The 23,184-nt window shown below is 40.6% G+C and overlaps 2 protein-coding genes across 3 annotated transcripts in view; both read right to left on the bottom strand.

Moving 5' to 3' along the window:
- The window catches only part of LOC124289216 (failed axon connections homolog), a 40,436-nt gene that overhangs the window by 14,024 nt on the left and 3,228 nt on the right, over positions 1 to 23,184 (bottom strand). Inside the window, exons 1-5 of one of the 2 annotated variants that reach the window (XM_046725819.1) lie at positions 9,511 to 9,659; positions 5,794 to 5,932; positions 5,091 to 5,287; positions 3,454 to 3,653; positions 2,549 to 2,665 (exon numbers count right to left, since the gene is read on the bottom strand). In XM_046725819.1, coding sequence (XP_046581775.1) covers positions 2,549 to 2,665; positions 3,454 to 3,653; positions 5,091 to 5,287; positions 5,794 to 5,932; positions 9,511 to 9,629 — 772 coding nt within the window. In that variant the 5' untranslated portion in view covers positions 9,630 to 9,659. Of the gene's footprint in view, positions 1 to 2,548; positions 2,666 to 3,453; positions 3,654 to 5,090; positions 5,288 to 5,793; positions 5,933 to 9,510; positions 9,660 to 23,184 lie in introns of those variants that run through there. The other variant, XM_046725820.1, reaches the window with a different exon arrangement.
- LOC124289215 (failed axon connections homolog) lies at positions 12,369 to 18,263 on the bottom strand. Its single transcript, XM_046725818.1, is given in 7 exon segments — positions 12,369 to 13,144; positions 14,128 to 14,244; positions 15,184 to 15,268; positions 15,270 to 15,384; positions 16,640 to 16,836; positions 17,225 to 17,363; positions 18,049 to 18,263. Coding segments are annotated over 7 exon segments (879 nt in total). The 5' UTR covers positions 18,168 to 18,263; the 3' UTR covers positions 12,369 to 13,037.

Below are 23,184 nucleotides of genomic sequence, written 5' to 3'. Positions count from 1 at the left end.
ACGATTCGTACTGATTATGTTTCTAGGCTTGTCCGAGCCCTACCTATGCTTGTGGGCTTCATAAAGTGGTTAAATCTAAGGCCTGCACCATTTCAGGCTTTCCTCCAAAATGACAGAAATAACAATACTGACTCATAATGTCACGGTTTAAGACAAGACAAACGAGAGATTGGTAAATGTGGAAAATATTCCCCATAATGTTTGTGCAATCTTTATAGTCATTGTAAATAATATGTACATGATGAATAATAGCATATTACAAACACAACATATAATCAATATGAGGAAAGTCTGAAGTGATACAGATCATGCCACTTTGCCGAAACCTACAAGACACATAATGAGGGCGAACTGAGATTCGAAGTTTTAACCCATGACCCTAGGTTTCTGGAGGGGCCATGTTGTTTGTCAGCAACATGCCTTTCGTATTGCGCCAGTGGCAAACGTGCATTACTTCAGATTTACCTCCTACACCAAACTGTGTTCACGGCCAATCTGACTGAAAAGTAAGGTTCCAAGCGGTGTTAGAGCCAAATCACTTGCTGATACGTACCAGTAACACCAGCCCCTCCTTTTCAGCTTGGTTGTGTGTTCTGCTGCGATAACTACCACTCAACCAATATCACTTTATCATAGTCGTGCTTCTCTGAAGAGATCTTGAGCTCATTTGTGAAAAGCAGGGTGATTGATAAGCAAAGCTGATTTTTGATACATTGTTTTAGATGGACAATATTCGTTATCACATGAGGAACCCATCCGCGGTGTAGTGGTTAGAGCTTCCGCCCGGAGAGCGGAAGGTCGCGGGTTCGATCCCCGACCGCGTCATACCAAAAGACGTTAACATATGGTACTTGTTGGTCCCTGCCTGGCGCTCGGCATTAATGGGTACAACAAGGACTGGTCTGCTCGGAGTCAGTATAATGTGTCTGAGTGGGGTATTCATGCTTCACTGCGGCATGCACGTCATCATATGAGCGAAATATTCTCAAGCACAACGTTAAACCCAATTTCACGTCACCCGACCTCGTTATCACATGACTTCAATGATGAAAGATATTGATGACAATTTGGTTGTTTTATAGAGGCCCCTATGTCAATATTCCACAGAGAGAAGGTGAAGGAGTGAAGCAAATACAGTTACAAATTCAGATCGGGGATAGTAATGAACGATAATTACCCAGTTTGCACAGAGCGTTATTCTATTACGTGACACACATTATGCCAAAGCGGCCATCACAGCTTTCTGGATAAATTACTACTTGGTTGCCTCCCTTGTTCCACCATGTGTGGTACACTGGTCCCAGTCAGGCCAGAACGTTTCCTTCATACGTTCACAGTAGGCGGCCAGGTTAGGGTATTTGTCTACGGAAAAGCAAACGTTCATAAACGACAAGTATTTAACAACAATTGATGTCATTAATTCATATGACAGCTAACTCGTTTGAATTTTAGCTAAATTTAGTAAATTAAGTTGAAGACGGAAAGTGATAAATTTATATAGTAATATCTCATAGTCGAAATAGAAGGAGATGTTCAAATCTTTATGTAATGAGATGTAGGTTGGTACATACATTTTGTTGCGAATAGTTTTCAAGACCTCTTTGGCAACGTTGGCAGTTGTAATGAGAACAAGGAAGGAGCACATTATGTATCTTATGTTAACAGTTTTCTGCGATGTTTTCAAGTCAGTACATGGAATGTACATTAATGAATGAGTGAGTGAGTGAGTGAGTTTAGTTTTAACTCAGCAATATCCCAGCTATATGGCGGCGGTCTGTAAATAATCGGGTCTGGACCAGACAATCCAGTGATCAACAGCATGAGCATCGATCTGCGCAATTGGGAACCGATGACATGTGTCAACCAAGTCAGCGAGCCTGACCACCCGATCCCGTTAGTCGCCTCTTACGACAAGCATAGTCGCCTTGTATGGCAAGCACATGGGTTGCTGAAGAGCTATTCTACCCCGGATCTTCACGGGTCTGTACTTTAATGTATGCATTGACAGGATATTATCTATATAACACAATGTACACCTATCAGAAGAGACTTTGATTTGGTTGTTGATATGGCACACGGCCTGGTTCAAGCAAGAAAGAAATTAGCAAATGCTGAGACCAATGAGAGCACAGAAGATATCGTAAGAACGGCAATATTTCACGTGCAACATGTTTAATGGTAGGATTCGCATGTAGTTGTTGCATGGAGCAAGGCTCATTAGACACTTTTTTATTTAACTCCATTTAAAGCGATGACCTTTCGCTTTTGATTTTGTAACTGTAACTGATTCTGTACCAGGAATTTACTGTTCATTCTGACCAAACATTTCAAACAAGTGAAACTGACTATACTTTTGGCAATTTCCGAGAAACTATGCATTAACCATGTCATTGTATACATCAAATAATAGTTCAATTTCCTAAAGTACAATTAACTTCTGAAATTAAATTATTCTTCTGATTTCTCCATTACACGAACATTCATCACCACACCCAAAGTAGGTCATATACATTCAACGTAGATGGATGAGGTAACTAAAGATACTTGCCCTTGAGGATGTTGTGGTGTCCAGTGCCTATGAAGTGCCAGTAAACCTGTGACAGCTGACCGAACACCACGCAGTCCGTCTCGCAGGGCTCGTCCCCCATCAGGAACCTCTTGGTCCCTGGAGCATGTGTGGACACATGAGTACATTGAAACAAAACAAATCACGTGACAGGTACACGATTTCATTAATTTCGGGATGCAGTTTCTTCCTGTTCTATGCTTATAAGGGCCCGCAGATACGTGATTGTCTTAAAGGCACACTGTGAAAAAGTCTCTACAATATTTTGGCCTATATTACATATTGGGGCATATGCACTCACTTTAGCTTCCTATTGAGGCAACAAAAGACTTATTATCCCTTACCACTTGCCTGAGGAAAATAATTGAAACTTCGAGGCGAACAACACAGAGAACACTTGCCATATATGGAATGCAAAGAATTACTCCGTACATCGAAAACTGTCGCATGCGGTGTTGTTGGTGTTTGCCGAACTGGTTTTAATCTCAGGTTGTGCGTAGGATATTCATAAAGAGCGCTCCAAGGGACATAACTCTATGGGGTTCGTTTGAAATAATGTTCGGCCGGCAGAAGGCGCGACAGTCGGTTTAATGCAACGTTGCATTAGTTCATTCGAATATTGCAGTCTAAACGCCTAATTCTTCTTTGGATAATTTATATGTGTGTCATGGAACATCCTGCAATGTTTGCCACTACAGTTATGACACAATCTACCACTTTGCATTCTTTGTATTTTCATCCGGATGAAAACTGTATGATACACATCTATTTTCATAATATTACATATTGAATGTGAGGATTCGTTGTACTAAGTGTCAGGTTTATTATTTTGTCCAGACAAATTGCTCCTAACATCTATGTAAATAATCCTTAGGACTTCTGCATACCTATGAAGTCTGACAGGGATTGTAGATCCTTCTTAAACATTTCAGCAACCTCCTCTTCTGTGTGTCGACCCAAGCCTTGATTCCATGCTTGCTTTTTAAGGACTCGTTGAAACATCAGAAATGTAAACTTCGATAATTTAAAGGCATTCATTACCAAAGATTTGTCGTTGTCAAATTGCCATCGGAAGAGGCCAACGAACCTGAAACCACAGCACTATTCGTTCACTATTCCTACACATATATGCGAGTAAAATACAACGGGGATTGCTAGCAGCTTATCTTAGAGACGGTGATGTGAGGTGAACTCTTTCGTCCCCTAAAGCAGAATAGAAGTTACAAACCATGCTATGTCTTTTCGAATGACACGGTCAGAGGATTGAACCACCGATCTTCCACTCTCCAGATAGATGCTGCTTCGTATTCATGACTTCAGTGGTTCTAATGAAATCTAGGGTTGTCAGGCCCGCTAAATAGGTGGATGCATGTCATGATCATCGTATCATCGTAGATGCTCATAATGACAATCGGTGGACTGACTGGTCCTGATACGATTATTTTGCAGATCGCCGTCATATATCTGGATTATTGTTCAACAAACTCATCGATCTTGAAGCACAGGCAAACTGTAGCGCAAATAGGGCTGCGCAACAGAGAGACAAATAACCAGTATTTCTATATGCGAGCGAAGCGAGCAAAGGTTGGCAACGCACTTCCCTCGCTTTGGTTCTAAAAATATTTTTAATATCAAAATAAAAATATCTTCACCATCAAAGGTAGACACCCATTTCCTATCAGGGTTGTGCTCTCAGATTTCCAACCTCATTTTTAATAATTACTCACGTACAATATGTTTAATTCAACATTTTAAGCGCCACTCGTGGCATGTCATATCGTTCTTCGTCTCCATTACTCCAGCCGGGGTGAAGGAACAAGAAGACGCAGAAATATAATATTTATTATTTTACCATTAGACTTTTGGAGATTAAATTTCTTACCCGCCTTCGTTATTGTTAGAATTTTCGTAACATTTATTCTACAAAAAACACTTCTGGCGTAGTGGGCGAATGAAGCAAGGGAGGTAACTCCGCAAGTATGTGGGCGCAAATACGCCTCTGATTGGCCCACGCCGCCCTAAAACTATAAAACCAACCAACCATATGGTGGATATGTGATTCAACGAGTTTATTTAGATTTAAGTCCCCCGTTCCTTCACTCCGTTAAACCGGAAGCTGGCGGGGGTAATGGAGGCGAAGTAAGATTTGATATGCCACGAGTGGACTTAAAAGTGTTGAATTAAATATATTATACACGAGTAATTATTAATTATAAGGTGTGAAATCTGAGAGCACAACCCTGTTAGGAAATGAGTGTCTACCTTTGATGGTGGCGATATTTTATTTTGATATGAAAAATAGTTTTCGAACCAAAGCGAGGGAAGCACACTGCCAACCTTTGCTCGCTTCGCTCGCATATACGAAGACTGGTCATTTTCTCTTTGTTGCGCAACCCTATTTGAGCTACAGTTTGCCTGTGCTTGAAGACAGCTGAGATAGGAGTATACAAAATATCAATGTGTTTGGCGTTATGGTTACGATGGACAGACAGATAGAAGTTGGCACCAATTGACTGCCCCTCACCAGTATAGATGATCCTCCACCATGGCATGCATCGCCTGAGCTACTCCTCTGTCAGTAGCACTCAGGTTCCTGTTGAGGTCCACCCCCAGCTTCTTGTTGAGGAATTTGATGCACAGCGATGAGTCCGCTACCGACTGCCCATTATACTCAATCCAAGTGAATTTGCCCTTTGATGAAGCTTCCATCCCATGGACGTTCTGTGTGGACGATCACAGACACATTGTAGTATTATTATTATACAAAACAGGAATTTAGGTGACTTCTTTGAGAGGCATTTTAGAAGTTGGATAGGTGAAGGAAAACCAAGATCTATGGATAGTCAACGTCTTTATTGCAATGGGTACGACGTTTCGGTGTAGGTACTAACACCGTTATCAAGCAAGTGAGGCCTCACTTGCTTGATAGAGGTGTTAGTACCTACACCGAAAGCTACTGCTTGATAAAGGTGTTAGTACCTACACCGAAACGTCGCACCCATTGCAATAAAGAAGTTGATTATCCATAGAACTTGGTTTTCCTTTTCCTTCAGGAGTTTAGGTGGCTTGGGATTAGAATGACTGTTTTGTGTCATAGGGATATGAATCATTGCTCAGGGGGTCAACAACCTAGACCAGATTCAGATATGTCGTGACACATCGAGAACATTGTGAACTGCGACATGAAACAACAGTGTTGTCACTCATTTACTCACACTTTCACCTACCTGGTAAGGTATCTTAGCCATCCGGAGATAGGTCTCCAACTTCAAAGCAAATGGCGTCATGCTTGGGGCATAGGGACCTCTACCGATCTGATGATGGATCACTGTATCTCGAGGATAGTCCCTCTTTGCCTTTGTCTCTCTGTAAAATATCAAAATAGGGTAGGCGAGGCGCTACTACCGGTATTAAGCTGTTTCCCGGCTCCCCTTTGACAACTTGCGATATGAGAGAGGATGTCAAGCTTACTTCCCGTACCAAATTTCCTGGTACAAACCACATAATACACTCTCCTACCAAGAGTTTTGTGCAACCAGGTAGGTCATCACTGCGCCAGAGTGTGAGCATAACATACTATTCTGGCCGCATGGTCCTCTGGGTAGGAGAATGGTGACAAGCGTATATTGAAGGACCAGTTCTAGTTCCAAATATAACTTTACGAGACCGGACCAAGTGTACAGCTATGCTTGACTGTCATAGCTGTTTATACCATGACAAATATGAAACGTTGTTAGTTACCGGAAAGGCTAAGGTCACGCGAAGTGTCGTGACCTACTTATTGGCCAAATAGATCAATGTACAGCTGATGGTTATGTTTTGGTTTCAAAGTTCTCAAATGTCGCTGACATAAACATTTAGCATATTTATATTGTAGGACATACACTGTATAATTTAGTGTTCCATGTTTTTATGGTTGGCTGGTTGGTTTGTTTGTTTGTTGCTTAACGCCGCAATATTGAAGTTATATGACGGCGAACTGTAAATAATCGAGTCTGGACCAAACAGCATGAAGGTCATCTACGCAGTTGGTATGTGTCAACCAAGTCAGCGAGCTTGATCCTATTAGTCGCCTCTTACGACAAGCATGGGTCACTGATGACCAATTCTAACCCGGATCTCCAAGGGTGTGATTTTGAGGTCGGTGTGCTGCTGCTAAATGTTTTCATTATAATGCATCACATGAATAGATCAGGCATTCCACTAACATAATTTACAGTTAAACAGTTTCTGTTTTGATTCCACCTAAACTAATGCTTGGCAAAGGTGAAAACATTCACATTTACATCTGCGTGTGCAGATTATGGAATATTTCCGCCAACGAACGTTAGTAGCTTAAAGGTCACATGCAACCAAAAAGTCAAACATAATTAAAACACAATTATCACTTATTCATGACATATAATATACATTGCTGGTTATGAAAAAACATATACAAAATTATAAGCGTACAATCGCAAATCAAAAGTGCAATATTGTGTACTTGGGTTTACTTCCCAAGAAACGAAGCAGCCGGGATACCGCACCCAGCCAAGTTTAACGGCTGGTACATTTGCAGATGCCCTCAGGGGTCATTGTGTGTGTATATATAGAGATGTTGGGTTTTGTAAATACTTGCTCATTATTTGTGTATAACATTTTGCAATCAACAGACATCATAACATGTCATGTGTTCAAGTATCACACCTGTCTGTCTGTGTAATTACATAATGTGACAGAGACCGAACTCGGTCAGGTGTCCTCCCATTACGCAGACAGCCAGTTCGCAGACACCTTAAAACAACAACATTTATGGTTCGGTGAACAGATTATCTACTACCTGTTACCTACACATTATTATGGAATAGTCCAAATAAAAGCACAGGAACAAACTGAAGCTAAATTCTTCAAAGGCATTTAGAAGTTGGTGTAGTAATACAAGACAAATCTTATGGATAACATAAATCAAGAAGTTGTTATCCATAAGATTTGTCTTGTATTAAAACTGAAGCTATATTATTTATTTTGAAAGATGGACGAAAAGACAGTAATTTGAATTTTTATTGCTGCAATATGAAAACAGTTTTTCACAAACATTTCGGTTTAACCTTCTAGTCTAACGGGAGTCGGCATCATTATATTGAAAACATTAGCTTAGCTATTAGAAATTGCGACACTGATGTATCATATAAATCAAATAAAGTAAATGTGAACCTAAATATTATTCATATGGAATAAAGAAGTTATATGTTTTGCACACAGTATTAAGATCTATGACGAGTGAACTTAATTACGATTTATTTAGAATAAATATTTAAAATATGACGCATCATGTCAATGTGGCCATGGATGTGAGAATGTTTATCATTACGTCCTTGAATGGCCATCGTATACTACTCAAAGACATAAACTGTTACAATCTTTAGAAAGTGTTGTTAAAATTAGAACACTGATTTGTATTAATCGTATCTTACATGGCAATGCAGGTGTCTCATTTACTGCAAATCAGAATGTTTATAATATGTACATATCTATATCTCTCTCACAAAACGTTTTCTCAGTTAACTTCTGTTGTACATATGCTATTATTGGGAGGGGGCTTTTCTATCACTAAACACAATCAAACCTCTCAGTGACAAACCTGTTTTCATATTCGATAGTAATTGATAGTAAAAACAATTTTGAGAGGAGAAATCATTTATCATTTAAACACAACAAAGTTCTATGTACCTACAATCAAACTTCTCAGTAACGAACCTGTTTCAGGCTCACCCTGCTCTACTCACTAAACAGTGGACTGTTCCATTATACCCGTAGGTGTTACCCTAATTAACCTTCTACTTCAGTGTCTGTCAATTGGGTGTCTGTCAAATGGGTGTCTGTCAAATGGGAGATAACCGGTCAGTGAATCGCAGTTGTGTATTGAATATTGTCATTAGCACACAGGCAGGCGGACACACAGGTGTCATTGAGTTTTGTATGTGACAACGACATATCTATATCACAGTTAGAAATTCTGTCAACGCTAAATAATGACATTACTTTTAAGTATCGAACTGAGAAAGTGACTCGGTAAGAAGAACGTGTGGTGAAATAGACAAATGCAATTATATAAACAGTTTATTTACTGTCATAACATATAAAACGCTCGCGCCTGTGAGATATTAACAAAACATTTGGGAAAATAGCTCACACCAAAGCCTTCACCGAGTATTCACCGGACAGCCCGCTTCCAAGTTGCGCGAATCTATTTCACTGCGCACGTGCTATGAGCGCAGCCCAGCCTTTGAAACCCGTTTTCCCCAGAAATTTTCGGGGGAATTGGTGAATCGTTCGAACTCCGATTTCGCGCGTTTTTTTTCATCGGGTTATTTTTCAACTTTATAAGTTGAATTTGCCTTTTTGATGATTTGTTTCGCTAAGTCCAAACCGAAAGTTATCAGAATCTGCAAAGTTGTGTTTTACGTTGCATGTGACCTTTAAGGACTGAAATTACTGATTGATATACGGAATGCAGTCTGATACCATTAACCATAGCAAAGAAATCTCTTAAAAAGACAAGGACATTTCATGAAATAAAACAGTCCCATTCTTGCACCATCCTATTTCATGACTTCTCTAGTTTGTAATTTGATTGCAGGAGTGATTTAGGCTTAACGCCGATTTCAACAACATTGCACGTAAATAAAGGCGTTTCAGCTCTTAGTGGGAGGAAACACAGAAATGTTGATCTCAGACATGCAACATTTCTGTGACACTTCGAGCACGGCTATAGTGCTCACAAACCTGGCAAGGGCGCACCTGTATTCGAGCCCACGTTCATCGGTTTCAGTGTACGACACTCTGTACGGTACGACACTCTGTACGGTACGACGCACTGCAGAACGAATCGAGGCGCCTCAGACAACTGAATCTAGCCACATACTGAGTCTCTCTTTATTAGATATTCACACGTGATAACTCACTTGAAACATAGTTTTCTCAGGCCAACGACCGTTACGATGGCTACGACAGCACCTCCCATTACATACAGTACTTTCTGTGATGTGTCCATGTGGGTGAAGGTATCCATGATACTCTCCATAGTTTGCTCTGTGTGTCACTGTGCATTTCGCTGTGTTGCACAATCTGTCCTCAATAACATTCACTACGAGTGTTGAGGACTTTGGACTGTCGGCTGGTTGTCAGAGGCTTGTTTAAGCTTCTGGTCAGATATATAGTTCTGAATCTCCAATCTCACTGTGGCTCCTTTTCAATTAAAATAGAATTATTTGTTTCTGTCAAAGTGGTATATATTCTGAAATACAGCGTAATGTAGGTCAGATATGGTTAAATGTCGTTACAGGATTATTACCTGAGTTTATATTACTATTCTCCTGTTTGGTTGCCATATTCGGGATATATTCGCTCTTCTGTCTTCAGTTTTGTTGACTGTAGTCTGGCGCGCCCAGATTGAAAGGAATTCCTGATGTTTGAATGTTTTAAATATGTTTTAAATATATCAGTTATTCAATTTCTGATACTTTACGTTTAAATACAGATAACATGCAAAAGTAGGTTTTTGTTGTTTGGGAGGAGGGGGGTGGGTGGGTGTGGGTGTGTGTGTCCAGACAGCGAGGCTTTATGCATACACATATATTATACAGGAACCAACAGATGTTTCTTAAAAATACATTAGTAAATGTCAATACCAATTCCCCCATTACAAAAGTAATTTTACCGATATCTTGAATGGGTGATTTTATTCCAAAACTCATAACTCATTTTGAGATATATCGAGTCCGGTCTGACATCAGAAGTAAAAACAAAGCCAACACATATTCCGTTACCGTTTGCCGCCGTTTGGAAAACAGAAGAAGTTACGGACATACACTCCTCAAAAAGAGATACGCACAGACGTTTTCAGCTTTTTGTTTGGATATATTCTGACAGAAATCGTCATTGAGACAATTCCTATGTTTGAATCCCGTTCATCATGTCGTGGTTGTTGTGTACTGCGCGCAAACGGACCCCAAATATGTGTTTGTAAACGTTTGTTATAAGGAATGAAAACGATACCTGAAACGATACCAAATTCATCTCGCACCAATACTATCAGGATTTAATCGATCTCGGAAACAGAAGTACAGAATGGGTTGTACGCTTGCCACGAGTGGTGGATGTCATCAACAACGAAGTCGCCAGACTCGTCGGCAAAAGACCTGTCGAAGCCATCAATATGAAACATTACCGGACCGTGTCAGCGTTTGGTACTTATACCAGCCGGGCGAATACGAGGGAGACAGCAGAAAACGCTGCACCGATCCGATATGGTCCCTGAAAACGTACAACATCGACCTGGACAACATCAAAGACGGCGAACCGAACTTGTACTACTTGAAAGACGGGCCGCCAGAGTGTGATGATAGTTTCTCGTCATGAGTTTTATTAGTCTTGCATGCCTATTTTCTGCTTAATGTAGCCAGCCAGCCACCCGTACACCGAGCCGAGAGAGACACACGCACCTGAGTTTATATTACTATTCTCCTGTTTGGTTGCCATATTCGGGATATATTCGCTCTTCTGTCTTCAGTTTTGTTGACTGTAGTCTGGCGCGCCCAGATTGAAAGGAATTCCTGATGTTTGAATGTTTTAAATATGTTTTAAATATATCAGTTATTCAATTTCTGATACTTTACGTTTAAATACAGATAACATACAAAAGTAGGTTTTTTGTTGTTTGGGAGGAGGGGTGTCCAGACAGCGAGGCTTTATGCATACACATATATTATACAGGAACCAACAGACGTTTCTTAAAAATACATTAGTAAATGGCCACACGCACACGCGCACGCACTGCGACTCGTCCGCCCACAGCGCTCGGAGGAGCAACCACCCCCTAGGCGACCCGAGCCTTTTTCCCGACCGACCCCATGCTCACTTAAAAGTCAATATTTCAGAAACTATTTGACCGAGTTTCATCAAATTTTGCTTGCACCTCAGTAGTAGTATACACAATGGTGGAACGGGATTAGGGACTTATCCAAAGCTTAATTGAAAAATTAAACCTTGGATGATGGATCACCATATCTCGAGGATAGATTTTCACCCTTGTCTCTCTGTAAATATCGTAATAGATCAATGTACAGCTGATAGTTGTGTTTTGGTTACAAAGTTCTTAAATATATACATTAAGCATATTTCTATAGTCATTATACGACATGCAGGGTATAATTTGGTGTTCCGTGGTCGGTGTGCTACTACTAAAGCATAATTCAACACCATAATTGATCATGCATTCCAGTTAAATGATTTACATAGAAACAGTTTGTATTTTTAGCCAACTATTTTGACTTTGAGTCTTTGAGCACCATGCAATAAAGAGAAAGAGATTCGTGATAACAATGTTGATGATGTTGTGAATACAAGAGCTATTTAAACATGAATATTTACATATCTCGGTGAGGCAGTGAGTGTTTATGCTTTTACACTGTTTTCATCAACATTCCAACACAGTAGGGGACACCAGAAAATGGCTTCATGCATTGTACCCATGTGGGAATCCCATCCAGGTTTTCTACCTGACGAACAAATGCTTTAACCGCTGGGTTTTACATGAGATTATCATATATAAACAAGTCTATCATAAATACCTTGTCCTTAATGATCAAGACCGCCTCCGTGGTGTGAAGTGGCGGTTCAGGACGTTGCTCATAACATCAATCACTAGTATGTGATTCACTAGTTTGAGTGTTCATGGTTAATGCGTATGTCGTTTAACAGCAAGCACATAAAAACTCCATAACTGGTTTTCAACAAGCAGGGTAGCACAACGAAGAACTGATAACATTATGGTAAAATTTATTGTAAAAGAAGCTATTCGCATTTCAAACACACAACATGTACATGAAAATGAAAGTAATGAATCAGTATGTTTATGGCCGCTTATGGCAATATCGAGTTTTTATAGTGAGGGGCACAAGAATGTCCAAATTATATTCATGCCCCTTCTTCTACGCCCCCACCCACCCCCCACCCTTTCAGTCACTCTCTCACCGACCATGGCAAATTAACAAGCAAACGAAACAAAACAAAACACAAACAAACATGAAATATAATAAAACACAAAGAAACAAACATAAAATACATACTCATTGTAGATTCCAACAAGCAGCAACAGAACCACTAAGAACTAAGAACATAACACTACATTTTATATTTCAAACAAAGCTGTTCGACCCCCCTTCAGTCAACCTCTCCTTTAGCGACCAAAACATACACACACACTAAAAAAAAGAAGAGAAAAAATAGCAACAGCAACCCAAACTCTCACTGGTGCACAAAAGAGAATATGAATTCATTTAACAACCTAAGCATATCAACAAACATTGCGAGTATGCTGAGCTACTAATTCCGTTCGAGGATAGTAATGAATGATTATTACCCAGTTTCCAAAGAGCTTTATTTTATTACGAAGCACACATTAAACGGCCATCACAGTTTTCTGGATAAATTACTTTGTTGCCTCCCTTGTTCCACCGTGTGTGATGCACTGGTCCCAGTCAGGCCAGAATGTTTCCTTCATACGTTCACAGTAGGCGGCCAGGTTGGGGTATTTGTCTACGAAAAAAAGGGAGAGATCATAAGCAACACGTATTAACAACAAATGATAACATTAATTCATATGTAAACTAGATCATTTGAATTTAAGCTAAATTCTGGGAGACTGGGATGTTAAACGCTCAATGTAATGAAAGGTAGGTTGGTAAATACATTTTGTTGCGATTGTTTTTATTATCAGTGAAGTCGAATCAGCCTGAAATCGAAAACTTCAATCCAATGGAAAGACATACACATCATCTCTCATCCAGGTAATGATATGATGACAGCTGTAACAAGTTAGGATAAATCTTTGTTATGTCGATTTTGTTGATGTTCACTTTTATGCATGCATAAGATGACAGATATGCTTCAATGTAGGAGACTGGGTTAAAGTATGGTTTAAAGGCCTTTTCGACCAAAAATTTGTAAATGCAGTTGTTATGTGAAAAACGTAGGAGTACATTATGTACCCTATGTTAACAGTTTTCTGCGATGTTTTGAGCTCGGTACAGGGTATTACTTTAATGTATGCATTGAAAGAATCTTACATATATATAACACAATGTTCACCTATCAACAGAGACTTTGATTTGGTTCCTAATATTGGACATGACCTGGTCCAAGCAAGAAATAAATAAGCAAATGCTCAGACTAATGAGAGCTCAGATTATATCGCAAAAACGGCATATTTCAACATGTTTAATGGCTTGGTTGCTCATTTGTTATTCATGTTGCATGCACAATGGTAGGATTCACTGGTCATTCTGACCAAACATTTTAAACAAGTGAAACTGACTAAACTATTTGTAATAGCAGAGAAAATATGCATTAACCATATCATGGTTTACATCAGATAATAGTTCAAATCAGTATTCTTTAAGATTAACTTCCGAAATCAAAATATTCTTCTAATTTCTTCATTGCATGAACATACATCACCACACCCCAAAGTAGGTAATTTGCACTCAAGGTAGATGGATGAGATAACTAAAGGTACTTGCCCTTGAGGATGTTCTCGTATCCAGTGCCCGTGAACTGCCAGTAAACCTGTGACAGCATACCGAACACTGTGCAGTCCGTCTCACAGGGCTCGTCCCCCATCAGGAACTTCTTGGTCCCTGGAACAACCAGCATGTGTGGACAGATGAGTACATTGAAACACATCAAATCACATGACAGGTACAAGACAATAATCAATTTCACGATGCAATTCCATCCTGTTCAATGGTTTACAATGGGTTCGCAGATATACGAGGTTAAGCAAGACGAAGTGGAACAGGATTGTCTCAAGTGAAAGCGTACCTTTGGAAGCGTACAGATGTTGCACAGGAAGGGGTAACATCACTGTCAGTGATGTTGCCGTGAGTGTGATCGATGTGAAGGTTGCATCATAGTGGTTTGGGAGAATTTGTGGGATGGGTGGTGGGGTTGGAGTGGGTTGGGTGTGTGTCATGGAACAGCCTGCAATGTTTTCCTTTATAGTTATGATGCAGCCACCACTTTTCATTGTCTATATTTTCATCTGGATAAAACTGTATGATACACATCTATTTCCACAACATTGCATATTGAATGTGGGATTCGATGTACTAAGTGTCAGGTTTATTAATTTGTCCACCAAAAGTTACCATTGCTCCAAAAAAAATATTTGACCGCCTCCGTGGCGAAGTGGTTAGAGCGTCGGCTTGGAGAGCGGAAGGTCGCGGGTTCGATCCCCGACCGCGTTATACCAAAATACGTTAAAATATGGTACTTGTTGGTCCCTGCCTGGTGCTCGGCGTTAATGGGTACAGCAAGGACTGGTCGGCTCGGAGTCAGTATAATGTGTCTGAGTGGGGTATTCATGCTTCACTACGGCATGATATCTCAGTGGGCTAGCACTATAAAACCAGCTTAAGTCTGGGCTAGTACAAGCAGCCGCACATACACATACACGGCATGCACGTCGTCATATGAGCGAAATATTCTCAAGCACGACGTTAAACCCAATTTCAGCTCACCTCACCTAAAAAATATTTAAGATGTATGTATACAGATACCTTAAGACTTCTGCATACCTATGAAGTCTGACATGGATTGTAGATCCTTCTTTAACATTTCAGTTCCCTCCTCTTCTGTGTGTCGGCCCAAGCCTTGATCCCATGCTTGCTTTTTTAAGAAGTCGTTGAAACATCCAAAACAGAAACTTCGATAATTTGAAGGCATTCATTACCAAAGATCTGTCGCTGTCATATTGCCATCGGAAGAGGGCAACGAACCTGAAAATATATGCTAGTACAGTGGAAATTGCCAGCAACTTATCTTAGACGGTGATGAGAATTGAACTCGTTCGTTGTCCCTTAAAGCAGAATAGAAGTTACAATTAATGCTATGTATTAACGTCTTTTCCTATGACACGGTCAGAGGATTGAGCCACCGATCTTCCACTCTCCAGATTGATGCTGCTTCGTCCTTCATGACTTCAGTGGTTCTAATGAAATCTAAGGTTGTCAGGCTCGCTGAATAGGTGGATGCATGTCATGATCATCGTATCCAAGCCACGTAGATGCTCATTTATGACAATCACTGGATTGACTGGTCCTGGTACGATTATTTACAGTTCGCCATCACATATCTGGATTATTGCGTTAATCAACAAACTAAACAATCTTGAAGAGACCTGAGATTCAAAATATCAATGTGTTTGGCGTTATGGTTACGATGGACAGTAAGGCTAGATATTTCCCGGATTCTCATATTGTGATTTATTGCAATAATTTAAGAGATATAGCAATACATATTGTGACTGGAAGGTTTCTGCCCAAGTGCGTACATCATAAATTCATAATAGCTCTCTGTGTGCGACATCATCTTCTTAGTTGCTACTTTTAGGCTCCCCGTCCCCAGTGTGTATGGTTGTATGCCACCGGTTTACCACGGATAAATAATATGATATGGAGCCTTAATGTGGACTGTTGAATTGAACTGTTACAACAAAGTTTTGCGAACACAATGATAAAGGTAATAGCATAACATGATTTGTTGTTTGCTTCAACAGAATGCACTTCAACGCAGTATGTAATTATTGTTACTGTTTGTCAGTGATTCATTCAGATTCAGCTCCAATATAAAGATGTGTTAACATGAACTATTGCAAAATGAAACATGATTTAGATGAACTGCTTGAGCTAAAATCTCATGTGACCTCCAACAGCCTAAGATCCTTGACGAGAATGTCATTATACCGTCCTACAAAATTTAGAAGACTTAGTCCTTGGTAGAACATTTGGCACATTTGGAGCCACTTATAAAGATACTTCCACATGTAAAATGTAGAAGTCAAAGGCAGATAATTCAAAGGGAGCTAACCCTGGATGACCCAATATATTGCACAATCTGAACCATATCGCGATATCCGAATCGGGAGGCACTGTACCAGTATATACCGGTTTATACCGGTTTATACCGGTTTACCGGTAATATTGCACAGTCCTGGTGGACAGGCAGATAGAAGTTAAACTGACTGCTCCTCACCAGTATATATGATCCTCCATCATGGCCTGTATTGCCTGAGCTACTCCTCTGTCAGCAGGACTCAGGTTCCTGTTGAGGTCCACCCCCAGCTTCTTGTTGAGGAATTCGATGCAGAGTGATGAGTCCGCTACTGCCTGTCCATTATACTCAATCCAAGTGAATTTGCCTTTTGATGAAAGTTGACGGCCATGGACGTTCTGTGTTGAAAATCACAGACACATTGTATTATAACATAGGATTTCCCTTGAAAAAGGTTCGGTGGGGTAGCCTTGTGGTTACGCCAAAGACCCGGGTTCGATTCCCAACATGGGTACAATGTGTGAAGCCCATTTCTGGTGTCCCCCGCCGTGATATTGCTGGAATATTGCTACAAACGGCGTAAAACCATACTCACTCACTCCATTGAAGAAAACAGGGAATTGGGTGGCTTAGGATTAGAATAACTGTTTTATTGATGAAATGATAATCGTTGCTCAGGTAGTCAACAGCCTGCTTTCCTTGACCACATTCCAATACGTCATGGCACAACGAGAATATTGCTAACTGCGACATGAACCACACTCATTCACCCACTCTCTCACCTACCTGGTAGGGTATCTTAGCCATCCGGAGATAGGTCTCCAACTTCAAAGCAAATGGCGTCATGCTTGGGGCATAGGGACCTCTACCAATCTGATGATGGATCACCGTATCTCGAGGATAGTCCTTCTTTGCCTTTGTCTCTCTATAAAATATCATAAAAGATCAATCTACAGCTAATTGTTGTGTTTTGGTTTCAAAGTTCTCAAATATCGCTGACATAAACTTTAAGTATATTTATAGTCATTTTTTGACACACACACTGTACAATTTAGTGTTCCATGGTCTTATGGTCGGTGTGCAGCTACTAAATGTTTTCAGTACAATACATCACTTGAATTGATCATGCATTCCAGCAAAACAGTTTCCGTTTAGATTCCATCTAAACTAGTGCTTGGCAAAGGTGAAAACATTCATATTTACATCTAAATTACATCTAAGTTAATACCTAAATAGACAGGAACATTTCATGAAACAAAAATCATCCCATTTTCATGACTTCTCCAGCTTGTAGTTTGATTGCAGTGATTTAGGCTTAACGCCAATTTCAACAGCATTGCATGTAAATAAAGGTGTGTCAGTTTTATGTTTGGGAAAAAGGAGACATGGAGATTTCAGACATGTAACATTTCGGCGATACCTTCGAGCACGGGGAATGTGCTCACAGGCATAGCAAGGGCTCACCTATATTCGAGCCCACGTTCATCGATTTCAGTGGATGGCGCCTTGCACGAGGCTATACAGAACGAATCGAGGCGCCTCAGACAACTGGATCTAGCCAAATACTGACTGAGTCTCTCTTTATAAGATATTCACACGTGATAACTCACTTGAAACATTGTTTCCTCAGGCCAACGACCGTTACGATGGCTACGACAGCACCTCCCACTACATACAGAACTTTCTGTGATGTGTCCATGTCGTTGAAAGTATTCATGATACTCTCCATAGTCTCCTCTGTGTGTCACTGTGCACTTCGCTGTGTTGCACAATCCGTCCTCAATCACACCCACTGCGATTATCAGCAATTCAAGGTCATGTTGAAAAGGGGAATAAATGTTGAGGGCCTTGGGCTGTCGGCTGGATCGGGTTGGTTGTCAGTAGCTCTCGCCCATTTTTTAGTTGTCTGGTGTAAGATATAGTCTTCTCAGTGGACCTTATTTTCCTTTCCTTCAATTTGAAAGGGTCATATGTTCAGAATCTCCAATCTAACTGTGGCTCCTTTTTAGTTGAATTATCAAAATGATATATATTCAAAGATAAAGCGTTAATGTAGGTCTGACGTCTTGTCCCAGTGTGTTGACTGCATTCGAACGGATCTGCAGGGATCTGTTGAAGAATATCAATGAAAAGAGTTGCTGATATCTGAAATGTATTTAATTATATTAGAACACGATATGAAGACACAGACAAATTAATGTTTTTAATATATCAGTAATTCAAATTCTGACACCTTGCGTCTAAATACATACAACACACAAAAAAGTAATTTTACTGATATCAGGAATAGGTGATTTTATTCCAAAAGGCGAAAAGTGATTTAGGGCCCGTGAGTAAGTCACGGCACTTCTCGAGACCTTAGTACTTCTGGTGACAAACAACGTTTCATGCCTTTTCGAATGGTCTCATGACTGTCAGTTGACAGTATACTATGAACCGATGATCCTTGCAGGAATAACAAATTTCCGACCTAACCATCCCCAAATTAGCTATTACGATATGTCAACATAATCAGCTAAAACTATTACGACTGTCAACCGCTGTGACACTATTAAAGTCATATTGGGCGGTCGTGGAATTTAGGACCAGAACTGGTTCTTGAATATACGTTTGTCACCGGAAATCTGGTACCGGAAGTAAGCTTGGCACCGTCTCGCATATCGCCTCGCGAGACTTACAGGCCCTATTTCTGCATTAAAGAAGTATGTATATAGTGAGGAAGAGAGTCAATGCTTCTTTCACCTTTACAACAGCGATATCAGAAAGGGACTTCTACCATTGCACCATGTTCAAAATCGAACAGCGTTCTTGGTGTGACGATCCAACGCATTACCCACATTTCTTCCCTCGTCCCATTTACACTCATATGAATAGACATTTTCAGAGTGAATCTGATTTGCATATGTGATACTAGGTTATGGTATTAACAAAAGGGCACAAGTGGTCATGACATTTAATGGGCAACAATTCGCTGTGCAGAGTTGAATCCTTGTCATCGAAGATCCAAATTCCACAATTGCCGAGCTTGTTTCTAGGTTCGACAGCTCGGGAACAGCGCAGGTATCGTGGTTTCCAGCAAATTATATTGGTCGTGAGCCCACAAAATTGAGAAGGTTGGTCGAGGTCAGGTATTTGCTTGAGAACGTGTCAACGTGTCCCTGCGGCATGGATCGTTGCTCATTATACCAATCACTCGACGGGCAAGTTCAGATTCATATCTTTTTGTGCCGCGTTAACAGAGCTGAATAACACACAAGCTCACAGTGGCTTATCAGAGAGTGAATATTTGGTGTTATTCAGGTTGGTGTGATTACACATGTACAGCCGGTTTATTCAGTTGCAGGTTCACAGTTCAAAAGGTAGAACGAGTACCCAAGGTCGAATTCCAGGTCGTGAAAAGAAAGCGACAAAAGCAGTAGCAGTAGCAGTGTTATCGCCATTGCCGAAAAACGTTGTTTGTCACCGTGACCTACAAACGGATCCTGTGATCATGAGTTTCGTTCGACGAGTCGTACTGATTATATTTCTGGGTTTCTCATACCCAGGCTTGTGGGGTTTGTGCAATCTTTTTAGTCATTGTAAAATATCTGTATGAATATTATTTAAGAAAAAACAATAACATACTATCAACATATATTAGGAGGATCGTAAATGAGGGTTCTAGGTATTTGCCACTATGCTGAAACCTATAAGAACAGGTTGTGTACTCAACAACTAGGACCTGGGATTCGAACCCACGATCCTAGGTTTCTGGAGGGGCCATGTTGTTTGTCAGGCACACGACGGTGTAGCTTTTCTTTAATGCTTGGTTTGTGTGACACCGTTAATCTTTGACCAGGCCACGCACATTTGGATAAACGTATCCACGGGATCAACATGAATTGATATTAAAGATAACGAACAGCTGGAAGAGTGTTTCATGTTTCCTGCTATATTCCGCTACGAATATAACAACGACAAAACCTTTACCAAGCAAACGTTGAACTCCTTGTTGCTTTCACACCGATCATATCTGTGATTGCTTCTGCCTCACTCCCAAAGAACATCGGTATTAGCTTGCGAACTCGTTTGATAACCTTTGATGTTATGCCAATTTTAATGCAAATAGATATTAATAACATGATGTGTGATGTTTTCCTTAATAAGTGTAAAAACAGTTGACAGGATAATATCGGAATCTGATTAACTTGACACTAGGCGTCGTAGCACGCCCTTGAAGAGATGTGGTGTCAAAAGTCAGTTCACAAATACAGTATGGTGTGTGTCCACCATTGGCGCTGATGCAGACTTGACAACGACGACTCAGACGACACACAGCGATTGAAGAAAACTTGTTGTTCCATGTCTGAACCAACTCTTGACCCAATTCAATGGCTGAGTCTAGGCTTAACGTCGCCCCAATCATCCCAATACTCGATGGGGGACAGGTCCGGAGAAACAGCTGACCAGGGGAGTACCGGAACGGTCTGCTGCCTCAGGAAATCTGTCACAACACGAGCGACATATGGACGGGCATTATCTTGGTGAAGCGTGAAGTTATGTCTCTGTCCTTGAATAAACGGCCGCACATAGGCCCAATGATCTTATTCCTGTATCGAAGACCCGTCAGATTTCTGTTGACAATGACAAGTTATGTCCGACCATGAGATGTGATGCTTCACTATACCATAGCGCTCCGCCACTAAACTGTCAACGTTGAACAACGCACACGTCAGCATACCGTTCACCTCGCCGTCTGTAGACCCTTGTCCTTCTATCTGAGCTGTACAGATTAAATCTCGACCCGTCAGTGAACAAACCCCATCCCAATCTTGTCTCCTGTACCGTGGGTGCTGTCTGCACCAAGCAAGACCTGCCGTCGGTGACGTTGAACGTATTGCAGGCCGCCGGGGCCGGATGTTGTGCTTCCTCACTCGGTTCCGTACAGTCCTGGAACTGACTGGACGTAAGCCAGGAATGGTCCGAGCAGCCAAGCTGGCAGTCTGGAATCGAATCCTTAGATGGGTCAGCCAACGTGACGTCACGTCTGGGCGGCCGGTCCGAGGCAAATCCATCATGTGCCCATTATGTTGACAGAGATGATGCGGTCGTGTTTCGGTGGACACCATAATGTCTGGCCATTTGGGCCATTCCAGTCTCCTGCATACCCCCGGCACAGAGACGTTGATTTTTTTAAAACTGTGACATGACGTACGCTCAGTTTAAGTTGAAGTTAACGTGTTTCCACAACATTCAGAGGCAAGAGAATAATCAACCGTTCTTCAATTATCAATATCAGGTGTGTGAATTTCAAGTGTAAAATCACATGCAAAAAGTGAGTAAGTACATCATGCAAAAGGCACAAGTGTCACGCGGGATACGTGACATCAAATTTCATGCAAAGGTCTGTGTTACATGTTTATTTAATTATTTATTTATTTATTTTGATGCAATGTTTTTGTTATGCACAGTTACTTTTTCCTGTTAGTATATAACAATAGACATTGCAAGTATAGGGACAAATTCAGTTTAGGGATAGTAATGAGCGATAATTACCCAGTTTGTGCAGAGGTTATTTTATTACGAAACATATATTATGCCAAAACGGCCATTACAGCTCTCAGGGAAAGTTACTACTTGGCTGCCTCCCTTGTTCCACCATGTGTGATGCACTGGTCCCAGTCAGGCCAGAATGCTTCCTTCATACGTTCACAGTAGGCGGCCAGGTTTGGGTATTTGTCTACGGAAAAAGAGTAACGTCATAAGCAACAAGTATCTCACAGCAAATGATAACATTAATTCATGTGTCTACTAAATCATGTGAATTTGAGTTGAATTTAGTAAATATAGTTTAGAACTGAAACTGAAAATAATGTCACAACTCAATTTGTCAAACTCGATTCTGTTCATGTTCACTTTTAGGCATGCATAGCATGACAGCTATACTTCGTTATTGGAGACTGGTATGGCTAAAAGATAATACTCTTGAAAATACAGTTGTGGTGAGAAAAAGGTAGATGTACATTACGTACCCTATGTTAACAGTATTCTGCAATGTTTTCATTTTGGTATATGGTAATTAAGTTCTTTAATGTATGCATTGACAAAATCTTACCTTCATATGTATTCAAGATTTAAACAAGTACAACTGACGCTACTATTGGCATCTATTGAAACTATGAATTAACCATGTTATTGTTTCCGTCAGGAAACGGTCCCAATCTGTATTTCTAAAGTAGAATTAACTTCCATAAACAAAGTATTCTCCTGATTTATCCATTACATGAAAACACATCACACACCCCAAAGAGGCCAGATTTATTCAGGGGAGATAGAGAAACGGAACGTTTTCAAATGATGAGGCAGCTAAAAGTACTTGCCCTTGAGGATGTTCTCGTGCCCAGTGCCCGTGAAATGCCAGTAAATCTGTGAAAGCTGACCGAACACCGCACAGTCCGTCTCACAGGGCTTGTCCCCCATCAGGAACTTCTTGGTCCCTGGAACATCCAGCATACGTGGACAGATGAGTATATTGAAACAAAACAAATTACATGAAACAAAGTATCATCGCTCCTGAAATATAGTTAGCACTTATGTATATTATGCAGTTTACAATGACTTCTGCATACCTATGAAGTCCGACAGGGATTGTAGATCCTTCTTAAACATTCCTGTTCCCTCCTTTTCTGTGTGTCGGCCTAAGCCTTGACTCAATGCTTGCTTTCTAAAATGTCGTCGAATCATCCAAAAACTAAATTTGCCTACTT

The sequence above is a fragment of the Haliotis rubra genome, unplaced genomic scaffold, assembly GCF_003918875.1.
Source record: "Haliotis rubra isolate DU_JTF1 unplaced genomic scaffold, ASM391887v1 Scf436, whole genome shotgun sequence".
Lineage (NCBI taxonomy): Eukaryota > Metazoa > Mollusca > Gastropoda > Lepetellida > Haliotidae > Haliotis > Haliotis rubra.
This window is presented reverse-complemented; position numbering and strand designations above follow the sequence as displayed.